The sequence below is a fragment of the Macrobrachium rosenbergii genome, chromosome 13 (genome assembly GCF_040412425.1).
Source record: "Macrobrachium rosenbergii isolate ZJJX-2024 chromosome 13, ASM4041242v1, whole genome shotgun sequence".
Lineage (NCBI taxonomy): Eukaryota > Metazoa > Arthropoda > Malacostraca > Decapoda > Palaemonidae > Macrobrachium > Macrobrachium rosenbergii.
This window is the reverse complement of record NC_089753.1, coordinates 48639429-48657500: the sequence shown is the minus strand read 5'-3', so window position 1 is coordinate 48657500 and position 18072 is coordinate 48639429. Positions and strand designations below refer to the sequence as shown.

At 33.1% G+C, this 18072-nt stretch overlaps 1 protein-coding gene across 1 annotated transcript in view; it reads right to left on the bottom strand.

Annotated features, from left to right (window-relative positions):
• Positions 1 to 5267: 5267 nt before the first annotated feature.
• The window catches only part of LOC136845285 (metalloreductase STEAP4-like), a 112812-nt gene continuing 100007 nt past the window's right edge, over positions 5268 to 18072 (bottom strand). Inside the window, exons 5-12 of the mRNA XM_067115441.1 lie at positions 14710 to 14886; positions 13020 to 13137; positions 11280 to 11485; positions 10683 to 10799; positions 9760 to 9898; positions 8562 to 8730; positions 7461 to 7669; positions 5268 to 5547 (exon numbers count right to left, since the gene is read on the bottom strand). Coding sequence (XP_066971542.1) covers positions 5407 to 5547; positions 7461 to 7669; positions 8562 to 8730; positions 9760 to 9898; positions 10683 to 10799; positions 11280 to 11485; positions 13020 to 13137; positions 14710 to 14886 — 1276 coding nt within the window. The 3' untranslated portion in view covers positions 5268 to 5406. The remainder of the gene's footprint in view (positions 5548 to 7460; positions 7670 to 8561; positions 8731 to 9759; positions 9899 to 10682; positions 10800 to 11279; positions 11486 to 13019; positions 13138 to 14709; positions 14887 to 18072) is intronic.

Here is an 18072-nt window from a genome sequence, read left to right as displayed (position 1 = left end):
ACTTATATACTGAAATTACACGAATATTTATCAAGGGACGGTTTGTAAATTCTGAAAGCATTCTTTTTCTGACAGTTATAAGACTGACAGAACTTTGGTGCTGATTAGTAAACCTGACAAAGCATAAAAATATATATACAGATAATTGATTCTGTGATCCATTAAAGAATAAAAGGTCATTACTAAACGTTTAGTCTATTGTAAAGAGGCTTTCAAAATGGATAAGACCTTGGGAATTTTTAGGATTCAAATATGCAGTACTATTTTGTGAGCATAAATTAGATTGTATGCTCTCGCTCTCTCTCTCTTACACACACACACACACACACACACACACACACACACATATATATATATATATATATATATATATATATATATATATATATAATTATTTTTGTTAATAATTAACATCATGACATTGAACTTAGTCCTTTACACATGGCATCAAACCTTATTTTAACCTGTTGTCATTTAACGTAGCTTTCCCTGCAAACGAAAACCTTAAATTATTCTAAGGGAAACTCCAGAGAATTTGAGCACGCCACAAAAAAAAATAAGGTTAGGTTAGGTTAGGTTAGGTTAAGGGAAGGTGGGTTGGGACTTGAGGTTGGAGACTTAGGACAAAAACAAATCAATCTCTTGTCCTGAGCCTTTAACCAACGGCTCTCTTTGGCTACAAAATTCCAGTAGACCTAACCTAATCTATAATTTAAATTTGAAGGAAGATCTCTACAAGCTTGCATCAGCCTCGTAACCTATATGGCTCTAAAAATACGATAACAATATATTAGTATAGCCTTGTAAAGCACAGGAGCCCTAGGACAAATAATATTAGGCCTATTTGGTCTACTCACATCGAAATATTTCTCTCGAACTGGTGACAGATGAACACTGTAGGCCTTGGTGTTAAGAGCCACTTAGCCTAGGCCCTTGGAAAGGTAATAATTATAATAATGCACTTCACACAACCGTTTATAAGTGTTATCGAAATGAACTAATGTCAAAAATAATTCACCAAGAGTTAATGTCAAATATAACGTAAACGTTGAAAAGATAACGAACTGTTTACATCGTCGACCGGTTTGGGAGAAGGCAGCAGTAAACAATATGAAAACCGGATTATATATATATATATATATATATATATATATATATATATATATATATATATATATATATATATAATCTCAATTGCTATAAAAGAATGGCCATTATAGCCTGTTTACTTGATTGGGTTAGTTCATTCCAAATGTTTAATAAATTGGACTGAAGGAATTGCTTGAATTATCTCAAACATTCAAGTATAATTTTAATTATTTTCTCGTTGCGACACCGGGAAGGAACACAAGAAATGCTTCTCAATTAAAATATATAAATTTTATTTAGTGCAAATACAAACGAGTACTGTACATGATATTCAATGCCAAAATTAACTTCTCACAATGCTACTCCATCCTTATACCATAATCCAATTCAAATGCCTTAAAAGAATGACGATAATCATGATACAGTGATGATGATGAATGATAGTGGTTGATGATAATAATGAATAATAATTGCTACAAAGAAAACGGGAATTACAGAGCATTGGGGGTAACATTGAAATTTCCCCAAAATGCATAAATGACGGATAATAACATATTTACAACAATGGAGTAGGTATTTAGTATTCATATTTTTCCAAAAATTCTTCGCATAGTTACTTGTTCATGCGGACTTTGTGGCAATAATTATTAAAAAAAAATATTCACAATATTCAATGTAATAATAGCACTTTCTCAATCATCTGCACGTTTGGGTAACCTGAAGTGGAAATTATATAAAACAATAAAATAAAATTATATTAAATATGAACAAATGAAATTAATTATAACAAACGCTAAAAGACCACGTTCAAACATACTTACTGGGCTAAATACCATAATTCCCCCTTTTTCAAATTATGTATGCGTATATTTGCGAACGAATATATTTCCTACGGCATATGGTAGACTTTCATACTACCACTACAAACAAACCATGATGGCCCTCTATAACTACCACCATCATCCTTCCTCCATCCATTCCTCTCTCTACAACTAAAAATATTTCCAATCTCAAAAAAAAAAAAAAAAAAAACTACAACTAAATATTTTTCAAAAAAAAAAAAAAAAAAAAAAAAAAGATCTTCTCTTCTCAGATCACCTACGGGCCAAACAAGGAAAGGCCCGTGTTGGCTTAATACAATAAACAACAACAACATATGGTAGATGTTTGTTTCCTAACCGAGCACTTTATAAGTTAACCAAATACAAACCCAGCTATTAGGCTAACAACTCTTAAACCTTCAAAAAATGATTGAATGAGCTGATTATGAAACAAAAAACTTTAAATAACTGGTTGAAACTGCAGTGAATGTATTATTCTTCTAAATTTACTTAGTAGGCTACCACAAGAAACTCATCATACGTTATGGCTTAATGAAAGAACACTGCAGTCACTTAGATTCCAGATGAATTCTCTAACGTAAAAGCATTACAAAATGTTGCAAAACATACATTTGGAATGTGTTACATTCGACGCCAATGAGGAATGTACTGTACTTCTAATAACGATTTATCCAAAATGATGGACAGGGAATTAGGTTGGAAATTAAAACCACTAATGTAGTAAATAATAAAAGACAAACTCAGCCATAGGAATCTCTCTCGACAGATCAATATAGGGAATGCATACGTTTGCCAACTCAAAAAAAAAAAAAAAACAAATACATAGTGTTCATCTTCAGCCTTCATTCAAAACCTAATAAAATTTTGATTAAAATCCATCAATATCTTTTCTTGATAAAGTAGACCAAAAAAGAGATTGATAAAATAATACCCATGAAAAGTTAAGTACTATTTGATATATACTTGTTTCCTTTACAAAATAAACATAAGTGTATTTATTAACACTGTACTACAGCAATTTATGGTTTTTCGCTTTTAATACAAAGATATTCTGAAGGCACCACATATAAAACTCGTCAGTAATTATGCCAATAAACACCATTAGTTCACATACATTACAGGTAATAGAATGCCGTTTCCTTAATACTGAAATAACAAAAATTTAATAATTAAACTTCCAACAAATGGTAGAGTAAAATGTCGCTAAAAATACAAATGTAATGTACAGATTCCAAGTTTTTTAATACTACTTAATAAATTTGCCAGTAAACTAAATCCCTTATTATCATTATTAATATCATCAATATCAAAACAGCTTGTGAAGAAAAAGTATACCTAGTTTTACCAGACCACTGAGCTGATTAACAGCTCTCCTAGGGCTGGCCCGAAGGATTAAACTTATTTTACGTTGCTAAGAACCAATTGGTTACCTAGCAACGGGACCTACAGCTTATTGTGGAATCCGAACCACATTATAGCGAGAAATGAATTTCTATCACCAGAAATAAATTCCTCTAATTCTTCATTAGCCTGCCGGAGACTCGAACTCGGGCCTAGTGAGTGCTAGGCGACAACTCTACCGGCTTTCCCAACGAGGAACTAGCTTGTGAAGAGGATTAATAATCTGTAATAATTCTATTCTTTGATACTGATGTCATGGACTGGTACTAATGGCCCACTGGAGTAAGTGAGGATGTTATACTGCTATCACTGTGTTAGCAACAACCAAGGTCACTGCAAAGCCCTTTACCATAAGGAACTCCCAAAACTTTTCCCAAACAAGTAACCTTTTGGGGCTAACCAAATACCCACATAGTCACCAGACAACAGACTAGTACATAGGTTATGTGAGAAAGGTTCAGATATATACAAAAGTCACTATGCTTAACTAAAAGAACTGTTGGAGAAAAAAATCCACTTTAGATACATGAATGCCATTGGCTTATGAAAAACATCCAGAAGTCTCTGGGGTCATAAAACATTGGTTAAAGAAAATGTTTTCAAGATTATAGATCTTTTTAGAGCAATATATTGCTCTATACTGCACAGAAGCCATCAAACGTTGCTGAGAATCAACGTTTGGATGATAATCAAAATATTTTGGTCAAGTCTAACTCTGTACTAGACTTGTCATCAAATGCGACTGAGGGAAAGCATTTCAAGGTCATAATTAAATTTTTGTAGAGCAAAATAATGCTCTTGACTGGAGTCATCTTACCAAACTTAGAGAGAATGGTCTTATGACATCAACTCTTGAATGTAACAGTTCTGGTACAGTAAACTACTGTACTGCTCTGTACTAGAGAATTTGCTGATAAATGTGAATACAGCCCCACAGTTTTAAATTTAGGATTATTCATGATTATTTACACTACAAGGCATGAAACCTGTTGATACCATTAAAAATAAAACAAATAAAAATGCATTTAAATAAATAGAACAGGATAAGACACAACTAAGTGTAATAGACTAAAAAATGCATCTTCCTACTACAGATTATTTCTACAGTTTCTGTAACCATAACATTTTTAAAAGTCTATCAAAGACTAAAAAAAAAAATCTGTTGGCAGCCTCAATGAGAATTAAGACTTACCATCAACTTAAAAAAAAACCCTACTGCTACAAATATTTGTTTTTAGCTCATGAGAATTTCAATCCTAATTTAATTTTCTATGCTCCAGTGAAACCTGAATTTATCAAAGAAAACTGAACTTTCATAGGCATCCTAATTTTCATGATTTCTCAATATCATGTATTTTTCAGTTCTGCCTGAATTCTTTCAGGTCAATATTATGTAACTTTTTAAAATTCAGTCTTATATTCAATTCAGCCTGAATTCTTTCAGGTCAATATTATGTACCTCTTTTAATTCAATCTTATTCCTTTAGACCAATCTGATATAACTTTTTGAAGCCAGTCTGAAATCTTTTAGGCCAGTCTGCCGTAACATTTAGAATCCAATCTGAATTCTTTTAGACCAATCTGCTGTACCATTTAGAATCCAGCCTCAATTATTTCAGACCAAGCTGACGTAACATTTAGGATCTAACCTGGATTCTTTTAGATCAATCTAACGTAACATTTAGAATCCAGTCCGGATTCTTCTAGGGTAATCTGTCGTAACATTATGGATCCAGTCTGAATTCTTTTAGGCCAATATGAAATGACTTACAGATTCAAACCAGAATTCTTTAAGCCGATATGACGTAACATTTAGAGTCCAGCCTGAATTCTTTTGGGTAAATTCGAAATAATTTATAGAATCCAGTCTGAATTCTTTTAGCCTGAATTATTTTAGGGCAATCTGACGTAACATTTAGAATCCAATCTGAATTCCTTTAGACCAACATGAAATGACTTACAAAATCCACCCAGAATTCTTTAAGCCTAAATTCTTTTAGGCCGATATGACGTAACATTTAGAATCCAGCCTGAATTCCGATCCGAATCCCTTTGAGCCATCTCCAAATACCCATTAAGCATGTTCGACTTTGCCCGTCTCGTATGTGGCGTTACGCTCGTATCCCTTCCGAATCCTCTGGAGGTAGTTGTCCACCGGAGGCAGGAGAAGGGGTATTTTCATGATGACGGCAATGAAGGCTGGGTACAGGGCATACTGTTGACAGAAGACAGTGGTTATCAATTGTTATGTGGGCCAAAGGTAGGGTTATATTATTATTATTATTATTTTTATTATTATTATTATTATTATTATTATTATTATTGAATATTATTACAGCATCAGCTGCATTTATTTTAAAAGGCTTTTTCTATTTTCCTTATTGGAAAATAGAAAAAGTCCTCTAAAAATAAATGCAGCTGTGAAATCTGTTTAAAAGAGGGTCTGCTGCCAAATTAGTATTATTATTATTGTTACACATCACTGAACTAAACCCCTATACTGTGAAATGGAGACAATGGGTATACATTATTATATAGGTCAAAGGTAAAATGATATTTATTATTATTATTATTATTATTATTATTATTATTATTATTATTATTGTTTTGTCTATCACAGTCATCGTATTCGAGTGGGTGGTTTTTATAGTGTGGTGTTCCAAGTTGCATCCTGGATCCTTAGGAGTCCATCACTTTTCTCACTATGTGCGCTGTTTCTAGTAGCACACTTTTCTGCATGAGTCCTGGAGCTACTTCGGCATCTAGTTTTTCCAGATTCCTTTTCAGTGATCTTGGGATCGTGCCTAGAGTTCCTATGATTATGGGTACAATTTCCACTGGCATATTCCATATCCTTCTTATTTCGATTTTCAGGTCTTGATACTTATCAATTTTCTCTCTTTCTTTCTCATCTACTCTGGTGTCCCATGGTATTGCAACATCAATGAGTGATACTTTCTTCTTGATTTTGTCAATCAACGTCACGTCTGGTCTATTGGCATGTTATCACCCTATTATTATTATTATTATTATTATTAGTTAAACGACATCACAGACCTAAAGCATTATAAAAAGAAACACTAATTTATTATATAAATTAGTCGACCATCTCATATATATATAAAAAATACTTTACTGGAACTGAACCAACTCACCTAAGGCCCTATGCATACTACCCTAATACAATTCTCCTTGTATTTTAATGACTTACATTTTTACCTATTTATTTAATAATTTGTTTATTCCTTTTTTCTTTTTTAAAAGCGATCTCTTCTTTTATATTTCCCACTACCTTCTGTTATTCTTTCAATAACATTCTTTGGAAGCTTCTTGAATTTCAAGTCAATGGCCCCTGTGGTGGGCTTGTTCCATATGAATAGGGATCATCTTCTGAATAATAATAATAATAATAATAATAATAATAATAATAATAATAATAATAATAATAATAATAATAATATAATAATAATAATAACTGATCTCTTCTTTCTGTATATCCTATTCCCTTCCGGTACTTCTTGCAAATGAACACCATAATATTTTTTAGAAGCTTGAATTTCAAGTCGATGGACTGTGGGCTTGTTCCATATGAATATGGTTCATTCTTCTGAATAATAATAATAATAATAATAATAATAATAATAATAATAATAATAATAATAATAATAATAATAATAATAATAATAATAATAATAATAATAATAATAATAATCTTTTGAAGCTTGAACTTCAAGTCGATGGCCTGTGGGCTTGTTTCATATGAATATGGTTCATTCTTCTGAATAATAATAATAATAATAATAATAATAATAATAATAATAATAATAATAATAATAATAATAATAATAATAATAATAATATAATAATAATAATAATCTTTTGAAGCTTTTAGTCGATGGCCTGTGGGCTTGTGCCATATGAATATGGTTCATTCTTCTGAATAAAAATATTAATAATAAAAATAATATTCTTTTGAAGCTTGAACTTCAAGTCGATGGCCTGTGGGCTTGTTACATATGAATATGGTTCATTCTTCTGAATAATAATAATAATAATAATAATAATAATAATAATAATAATAATAATAATAATAATAATAACAACAACAACGCTGAAAACCCAACTCACCTGAGGTCCTATGGGCAGGGTATTGAAGCAGCCCCAGTAGATGAACATGTACTTCCAGGCCAGGAAAATGTCGTGGGCACAGGCCGAGATGAGGGCCACCCACCCCAATTTGCTCTGGATGAAGGTGAACTCCCTCCAGGAGAGTGTAGCCGTCACGGAGGGCAGCGAAGAGATGCCCAGGACTATTACGAGACACATGGCAACGGCGCCTGTAAGGAATGTGTAGAATGGAACGGAATGCAGAGTGAGCTTTAGGCCAGAGGCCAAGTGCTGGGACCTATGATAAGGTCATTCAGCGCTGAAAGGGAAATTGAGTGAAAAAAGGGTTGAAAGGTGTAACAGGAGGAAGACCCCGCAGTTGCACTATGAAACAATTGTTAGGAGAGGGTTGGGGAAAGTATGATGGAAGAAAAAGAAAATGAAAGGAGGTACAGTAAAAGGAATGAAAGGGGTTGCAGCTGAGAGCTGAAGGGACGTTGCAAAGAACCCTAAGTGACGCCTACAGTGAGGTGCACTGATGACACTACCCCTCTGTGTGGAACAGAAGTGAATGTTTGCTTTACAGTCATTATTATCATGCAATTTACAGTACTTAAAAGACCAGTATACTGATTCTAAAATCATTATATTATCATCATTACCATTAAGTACTGATTTGATTTATTAAAATTTGGCTAAAAAAACTCAGCCTTGGAGTGGCTGGACAGCAAGTCAAAAGAGAGGAAGTGGGAACGGAGGTAAAGTAAAAGGCTATAAGTGGGCGCAGTTTAGAGACCGAAGGGATGCTGCAAATAGACTTTAGTTATGCTAACAGTGCGCCACGTGAGGTGCACTGACGGCACTATCACCCTACGGGGATTACTATTAAGCAATTTAGCCATACAACTGAGGAAAATGACTCTCACAGAACTAACTAGAGCGGTTTTGTCTTCTAAGTTTTCAACTATCTGTAATCAAGTGTGCTTTTATAAATCTAATTGCCAAATCAACTGAAAGCAAACTGTCTAATATATAGAACAACCTTATGAAAGCCGGGATCCTGAGTTCTCTTCCGAAGCTAAGCTTAAGTTTTGAGCAAACAGATCCGAACACAAACCTTACCCATAGTCATAAACAGTTCTCCTCTCCAGTTGAGGTGGAAATCGTAGATAGTCAACGTGTCCGTTTTCGTGGTGTTGGGGTCGACCTGGACTAGGGCTTTGATTTTCGTAGGCGATTCGTAGATCCAGCCAATGGTCTGGGGGGTTGTGTAGGCAACGGACAGGCAGGCCTGGAATGGATATAGGTTGTGATTAAAAGGCAGCAAGGACAATAACATTGCTTTTTGTACCTTTAATTGAGGTGTTATGGTTATAGGCATAAAACGGTATATTCAAATTCTACATTATGGAAAATTGTCATACAATATACATACATACACACACACACATATATACATACATACATACATACATACATACATACATACATACATATATATATATATATATATATATATATATATATATATATATATATACAGTATATATATATATATATATATATATATATATATATATATATATATATATATATATATATATATATATATATATATATATATATATATATATATATAATATCAAGCTCAATGGTCCGGTGAGGGAAAGATTGTAGAAGCAAAGAATAAACTATAATAAAAACAATAACAAATGAACACCAGTAACAAAGTAAAAGATAATAAATAGCAAAGAAAAAAAGGTAAAAAAGGGCATATTACCTGGTGGTGGTTTTGCGATAAACTTCCAAAACATAAGGCATTTCCCAGCCAATACCTTTACGAGTATTACACCAACCTATCCATCCCTCTCTAGATCTTCCATTTCCCCACATGGCCAAACCATACCAAAATAATCTGATCCAACATTTCACCGAAACTAATTCACTTATCACTTATGTATATTTCTCACACTCATCAATTATTTCCCAAAACCTGCAAATACTTGCAATATTTCCTCCCCAAAAGGAAAACTTTCCATCATTTCACCCAAATCAATTCATTTATGACTTACACATGTTTCTCCAACCTATCAATTATTGGCCAAAACTTGGGAATATTTTCCTCCCAAGACAGTAAAATTTTAAACTTTCTGAACGAAATATCTCTACCCCTTTCTAGGTATTCCATTTATCCAAATTCATATATATTGATCAATTATTGGCCAAGCCTTGCAAATACTTCCAGTAGTTTTCTCCCCAGAGAGCAAACTTTTAAACTTTCTGAACTAAATATAGAAAAAGCCCTGGAAAACAAACTCACATGCATGGAAGCCATCCCCAGCATGAGCAGACCCAACTGCTTCCTCATCTTGAGCCAGTCATCCAGCCACTTCGGAAAGCGACTGTATTTTGTTCCGCGCCACAGCTGGATGTAGGCGGCGATCAGACCTGTTAAATTAAAATGTCAGAATTATGGATCTTTTTATCAGTAGTCTTGCGTTCTTCTGTAGATGGCGAGTATTGTTGTGTTCTAGCTTATAATTAGATAAATAAGCACACTGGGTAATTAAGTAAAATTTTTACATATACTGTATATATATATATATATATATATATATATATATATATATATATATATATATATATATATAATATATATATATATGTGTGTGTACCTGTGTGTATATTTACCTATACAGATTATATATATACATATATATAAATATAATATATATATATATATATATATATATATATATATATATATATATATATATATATATATATATATATATATATATATATATAATATATATGTGTGTGTGTGTGTGTGTGTGTGTGTGTGTGTGTAAATATATATTACAGATTATTCGTCAAGGTATATACATATATATAAATATATCTTTATAATATATAGAAAAATATATATAACTAATTATATATTGATAGGAAAATATTTATACTTAGTACAAAGCAAAAAATTAATTAAAACTTAAAATTAAAAATAAAACAAAATATCAACGCTCAACTTTTACCTGGCGGTAAATATACTGTATGTTTCGAAATATTCGTCAAGGTCTGATGAGGCCTAAAACTATCTTTTACAAGTAGAAAAAAGGCCACTTAACGAATTAGACATTGAAGGAAAATCCACCTCTTACTTAGTACAAAGCAAAAAATTAATTAAAACTAAAAATTAAAAATTTCTTTGGCTATCAAGACAACTGTTACCTGGAGAATGTAGAGATTGAGAGGGTCCACAGGGAGCAGATCGCAAGCACCCTGTTGAAATTCGTCATTCCTAAGTGCTTCCAGCCCCAACTCCAGCCGCCTTCTGCCACGTTGCGGCAAATCTGGAACCTGGAATGCGACAAGTATTTAAATCTTTAATAAGTTCTAGGAGTATTTAAACGTTTATGGGTAGATAAATATGAGTCTTTCTTTGGCTATCAAGGCAGAGTCAGAATGCGTATATTGATATATATATATTATATATATATATATATATATATATATATATATATATATATATATATATATATATATATATAGATATAGAGAGAGAGAGAGAGAGAGAGAGAGAGAGAGAGAGAGAGAGAGAGAGAGAGAGAGAGAGTTAAAAAAACTTTGACCACAAGCGATTAAAAACTGCTTTATACTTGGACGAAAAAGATATCTATCTGTGTCAGTTGCAGTTACAAGTAATTCTACAAAATTTAAGTGAACAATATCATAAAAGCAACTGAAACAAATATATTAAAAATATATATAAAAATATAATAGATCTAATATAAACAGCTGGCAACCATAAAACAACAAAAACGTGAAAATTAAACTTACGAAACGAATGCAAGAAGCCAGAGGAACACGAAGACACCGAACACGACGGCAACGGGACGCTTCCACGAGGGCATGAGTTTGAGGGGTACATCCTCGATGTCCCTAGAAGCTCTGAGGGAGCCCCAGTCTACTGCGTGGAAGCCCATCGATCGAGCCAAATCGGACACGGCAGTCTTGGCTTCCTTGTTGTCACCCGCCAAGAAGACCTGAGGATAGGTTGCCTTTGGTGAGGAATGTAAACAAACCTGGTGGAACCTGACCTCAGAGTAGCTAGTGATTATAGGACTAGGTTCTTTTCAGGAAAGGATGTTTCATGTACTGTAGCTTAAGACTGTACTGAGATAGTTCTTTAAAAATAAGTAATGTTCATATACTGTAGGCAGACACTGTATTATTTTTTTCAAAAAAATAAATTTCATATACTGTAGCTTCATACTGTACTGAGATAGTTCTTTAAAAAATAAGGTAAGCTTCATGTACTGTACCTTCATGATGTTTTGAGAAAGTTCTTTTAACAAAAGGAAATTTCATGTATTATTAGGTTAATACTGTATTGCGAAGGTTCTTTTTTAAACAAAGAAAACTTCACATACTGCAGCTTGATATTGTACTAAGAAAGTTCTTTTCACAAAAAGTAAATTCGGTATACTGTAGCTAGATACTGTATTGGGATAGGTCTTTGAAAAAAATAAATTTCATCCACTGTAACTTAGTACTGTACTGAGAGAGTTCATTTCCATAGAAAGTAAAGTTCATATACTGTAGCTTGATAATGTACTGAGAAAATTCTTAAAAAAAAAGAAGTAAATTTACATAATGTAGGTAGATACTGTATGAAGAAAGGTCCTTATCACAAAAGGTAAATTTAATATACTGTAGCTTAAAACACTGTATTGAGATAGTTCTTTTAAAAAGAGTAAAGCTCATATACTGTAACTAGATACTGTATTGAGAAAGTTCTTTAGAAAAAAAGTTATAAAGTACTGTAGCTAGTGTAATCTAAAGCTACGTAACACAATTTAAGTCTTATGCTTAATTGTCTATAAACTGGAAGCAGACAGTATATCCTTTAGAACTTGTGGGATGATTTAAGCAAAAATAGAAAAAAAACCAAGAACTTTCAATGATTTTTAAAAGCAAAATAGAAGACATAGGAAACTTTAAAATCCACCAATCAATGTATCTTTTTTTATGAATAAATTCAAAATAAGAATTTGGGGATGCTTTAAGCAAAGAAAACAAACAAACAAACAAGAACTCTTTTAACTGACTGTTAAGGGCAATACGAGTTTCCTCCCCCCCACCTCTCTCTCTCTCTCTCTCTCTCTCTCTCTCTCTCTCTCTCTCTCTCTTCTCTTTATATATACTAACAATAACGAAAACAACACTTTATTTTCTGGTCTACTAATAATACTATCACCCGAGTTTTCCCTCTCTCTCTCTCTCTCTCTCTCTCTTTATATACACTAATAACAAAATGACCACTTTCTTTTCTGGTCCAGTAATATTGTCATAGAAAGTCTCTCACTCTCACTCTCTCTCTTTTTTTATATAAACTAGAAACAAAAGGGCCACTTTATTTTCTGGTCCAGTAATATTGTCGTAGAAAGTCTCTCACTCTCACTCTCTCCCTCTTTTTATATAAACTAAAAACAAAAGGACCACTTTATTTTCTGGTCTACTAATGGTGCCATCATACAAGTTTCCATCAACCAACACCCCCTCTCTCTCTCTCTATACCTCTTTGCTACCCTGTAGGCCTCCATTTTCCAGGGCGTAGGCCGAGAGTACATTGAAGCCTTTCACAATTTTTGCTTCTGGGACGAGACCTTGAAGGTATTCGGCGTTGCTTCTGTAGCTGAAATGAAAATGATTTTGAATATGAATTTCAGTTCTGAATAGAAATTGAAAGTTGGCAATTATTACTATTTGCGCAAAGCAAATAAAAATAAAATAAAAATTGGAAAATTATTATTATTTTTCATGGGACAGTTAATGTCAAGTTTGGCAATTATTACTATTCTCACAGGACAAATGAAAATAAAAATTAAAAAAATTGGCAATTATTATAATTTTCACAGGATAAATAACGAATAAAGATAAAAAATTAGCTACTATTATTATTATTCTCGCAGGGCAAATAAAAATAAAGATAAAAAATTGGCAAATATTACTATTTTCAAAGAGCAAATAAAAATACAGATAAAAAAATGGGGATTATTACTATCTTTACAGAAATAAAAAAATTGGCAGTTATTACTGTTTTCACAGAACAAATAAAAATGCAAAATTGGCAGTTAATACTATTTTCACAGAACAAATAAAAAAAATGGCAATTATTACTATTTTCACAGGACGAATAAAAATGAAAATAAAAAAAATTGGCAATTATTGTTATTTTCACAGAACAAATAAAAGAAAAATAAATTGGCAATTATTATTTTCCACGGGACAGAAAATGTAAAGTTTGCCAAGTAATCTTTCTTTTCTTATTTTCTGTAGCTATAATGAAAGCATCACGTTTTGAATCTGAATTTCACTTTTAAAAACAACTGTTAATCAATACTATTATTATCACAGGACAGAGAATCTCAAGTTTGCCAAGCAATCTGTCGTGTCTTCAAGTGAAATTTTCTTATTTTTATTATCTGTAGTTGGAGTGAAAGAATTTTGAATCGGAATTTGAGTTCTGAATAAAAATAAAAACTTGGCAATTATTATTATTTTCGCAAGACAAAGAATCTAAAATTTACCAAGTAATCTTTCTTATTTTCTTGTAATCTGAATTTCACTTTAAAAAAGCAATTAAAAACTGGTACTTATTATTATTTTCACAGGACAAAAAATCTAAAGTTTGCCAAATTTCTTGTGAAATTTTCCTCTTATTTTCTATAGCCGGAATGAAAATACAGTATTGTGAATTTGAATTTCTTGAAATAACAATTGCCAATGGTCACAATTTTCAGAGCAGAAAACCTAAGTTTTCCTAGCAGTCTTTCTTATTATGCTTTTGTGAAATTTTCTTATTTTCTGTAACTGGAATGAAACTATTTTGAATCTGAATTTCACTTTTAAAACCACCTGGTAATTATTACAAATTTCACAGGACAAAAAAGTAGTTTGCAAAGTAATCTTCATTATGTTCTTGTCAAATTTTATTACAATTATTATCACGGAGTTAAACAGGACATGAATTTAGTTAATCTAAGAAACTGTAACGTCAAAAGCGAGTGCATATACTCGTATCTTTCACGGATAAAAAGAAATTACAGTTCAGAAAGCAAAACTTATTCACTGACTTAAAAATTCAAACTCATTACAAAAGCAACAACAATAAATGAAAATAATGAACAACGCGACGAGAACAATAAAATAACCTTAAACAGGTAGGGGAAAGAATCCAACATGGCCGCCAGCAGGGCACACTTACTGAGGTCCGCGTCGCTTCTCTGTGTTGTTCGATACGTCGATGACTATCTTCCCTCTGAGGTGCGTCAGGGGCAGGTAGTCGTAATAGTCTCTTCCGACGGCTACTATCACCAGCTTGGCGCCGCTGAGAGCCACCTCCTGGCTGGTTAGCGTAGCTCCTGTCTGTCTGACGAGATTCCTGAAATAATAATAATAATAATAATAATAATAATAATAATAATAATAATAATAATAATAATAATAATAGTAAGGGAAATACTTAGTTAACTAGGGGGTGGGGATGTTGGCTTGGTTACCTCAAAAAGGACTGGGGCTCTCATGGGGAACTTGGCTGCCCCTGGGGTCATTTGTCTATCTCAGGGGGCTCTTGGCTGCCCCTGGGGTCATTTGTCTATCTCAGGGGGTCCTTGGCTACCCCAGGGAGCACTTTGCTACCTTAAGGAGAACTTAGCAACTTCGTGGGGTGATTGGCTACCTCTGGGAGCACCTGGCTACCTCAGGGGTTCCTTGGCTCCCTCAAAGAGCACTTGGTAACCTCATAGGGCCCTTGGCTACCTTAGGGGGTCATTGGCTACCTCAAAGAGCACTTAGTAACCTCATAGGACCCTTGGCTACCTTAAGGGGTCATTGGCTATCTCAAAGAGCACTTAGTAACCTCATAGGATCCCTGGCTACCTTTAGGGGGGTCCTTGGCCACCTCAAAGAGCACTTAGTAACCTCATAAGACCCTTGGCTACCTTATGGGGTCCTTGGCTACCTCAAAGAGCACTTAGTAACCTCATAGGATCCTTGGCTACTCAAAGAACACTTAGTAACCTCAAAGGACCCTTAGTAACCTCATAGCCCTTTGGCTACCTTATGGGGTCCTTGGCTAACTCAAAGAGCACTTAGTAACCTCATAGGACCCTTGGCTACCTTAGGGGTGCCTTGGCTACCTCAAAGAGCACTTAGTAACCCCATAGGACCCTTGGCTACCTCAAAGAGCATTTAGTAACCTCATAGGACCCTTGGCTACCTCAGGAACCCTTGCCTATCTCAGGGCCTTTTTGGCTACCTCCAACAGCTCTTGGCAACTCAGGGGTCCTTGGCTGACCTCGGGAGTACTTGGTAACCCCACAGGGCTGTTGGCTACTTCAGAAGGGTCTTAGCTAACCACGGGAGTAGTTGGCTTACACTTGGCTAACTTAGGGAGTTACCAGGTAAGAAATATGTTGAGGACCCCACCTCAGCATCTTCATGAGTGCCCAGTTTTCTTCTCTTCAAAAGGCAAACACAAACATTTCACACTTCTACTTTCTGATATCAATAACTACTGACTGGAGAGAGAGAGAGAGCGAGAGAGGGGACTGTGTTACACCTCACGAACTTCAATTACTGACACATTTCGAAGCAGTATTTAAAAATTTTAGGTGATTAATGACTAACGAACGGGTTCCCAAGTTGACCTGATTTTTCCCCTCGTCTTGATGAAGAAAACGTGATCTCTTACTGATGAAATTTGAACACAAAACAACTTTAGGACGAAAAACTACAGTGAAATAAATTTATGGAAGTCCACTTCATTTACAGTAGTAACTTTGTAAGTAATTATAACTTATTCTTTTAAGTCACATTTATGCTTCGGTTACAATTACTTTGTAAGTAATTATAATCTATTCTTTTAAGTCATGTTGATGATTCGATAAAAACAAAAAAAGAATGAAATGTGGCTATTCTATCCCGTAGAAGTTTTCAGTGCTTTCCAGCGTAGCAGACATTATCACCATATAAAATCCACCGACTCTAGTGTGCATGCGCTGTAGAAATACTTTCTGGAGACTTGTTTTTAATTTTTTTTTTTAAGATATGAGACTGGTTATTTCAACGCCTGTACGATGTGAGAATGAATTCACACCAGCGTAACATCACAGCATTTTAGAAAGTGTGTTCAAACCTATACCTCTAGTATTTTCCGCTGTGGAATTTGAACTTAAGTTAAGATTTCATCCCTATCTGTTTGCGACTTTGACTTTCTACAAGATGGCAAAAAACTCTTTTGATGGATTTTGCAGCAATGTAGACAAAGAAACGACTAGAACTCTCTCTAAGCCAAGATACAAGTATACAGACGAATTGTTGAGCCAACTCTCCTGTATGGAAGTAAAGTGTGGACGCAAGTTTAGCTTTCTACTAGGCTGTATATGGCAAAAAAATCTTTCGATTGATTTTGAAGTAATGCAGACACAGAAGGGACTAAAATAAGTCTATGGAAGCCAAGATGCAAAAATACGAACGAATTGTTGAGTCAACTCTCCTTCCTGGAAAAGAAGTGTGGATATTCAATGTGAATGAAAGAAGACATATTGAAACTATTGATATGAACTATTTGTGAAGTATATGCCGTGTAATAGTGATTGATAGAGTATGTATGTATGTATGTATGTATGTATATATATGTATGTATGTATGTATATGTATGTATGTATATATATATATATATATATATATATATAGTATATATATATATATATATATATATATATATATATATATATATATATATATATATAGTACACTCATTACTTTGTTCACAAGACTGTAATCAAGGTGACGCTATCCAAATCAAAGCCTTCAAATCCTTCAGTCTCAAAACCTTGAAAATCCTTCAAGCGAAGGACTTGAGTCTCCTTAATTTAATCTGCAAAAACTACAAATCTATCAATCTCACGCAACTATCCTTCCTTCGATAAATAAGAACAAAAAAAAAAAAAAATAAGAAAAATTTTAGGGTCTTTGTGATCTGCTAAACACAGGAAGTGGCTGACTCACCCATGCGCAGCTGTCAAGACTATAATTTGGATAGCAAATGCAGTAGAATTCAATTACGCAAGGTAGAATAGTCTCGATTTTCATACGCACACATATACAAATATATATATATATATATATATATATATATATATATATATATATATATATATATATATATATATATATAATATTTATATTATCTCGCTCTGTCAATATGAAGCCGTTTCCTACTTCGTAATTATTATTATTATTATTATTATTATTATTATTATTATTATTATTATTATTATTATTATTATTAATATTATTGCCGTTTCCTACTTCGTAATTATTATTATTATTATTATTATTATTATTATGATTATTATTATTATTAAATGTTCATGAACTTACAAAGCTTCCACAGACTAAAAAGCCTCCAACAAAAAAAAAAAATATATCATAAAATTATTTCACCTTGGCCTTCCGACAACGCGGCCATTAAAAAAATGAATAACATACTTCAATTTCTGTAATATTCGTTTAAGTTCTTTTAAAACATTCGAAAATAAACAAATACAAAAAATAATATACA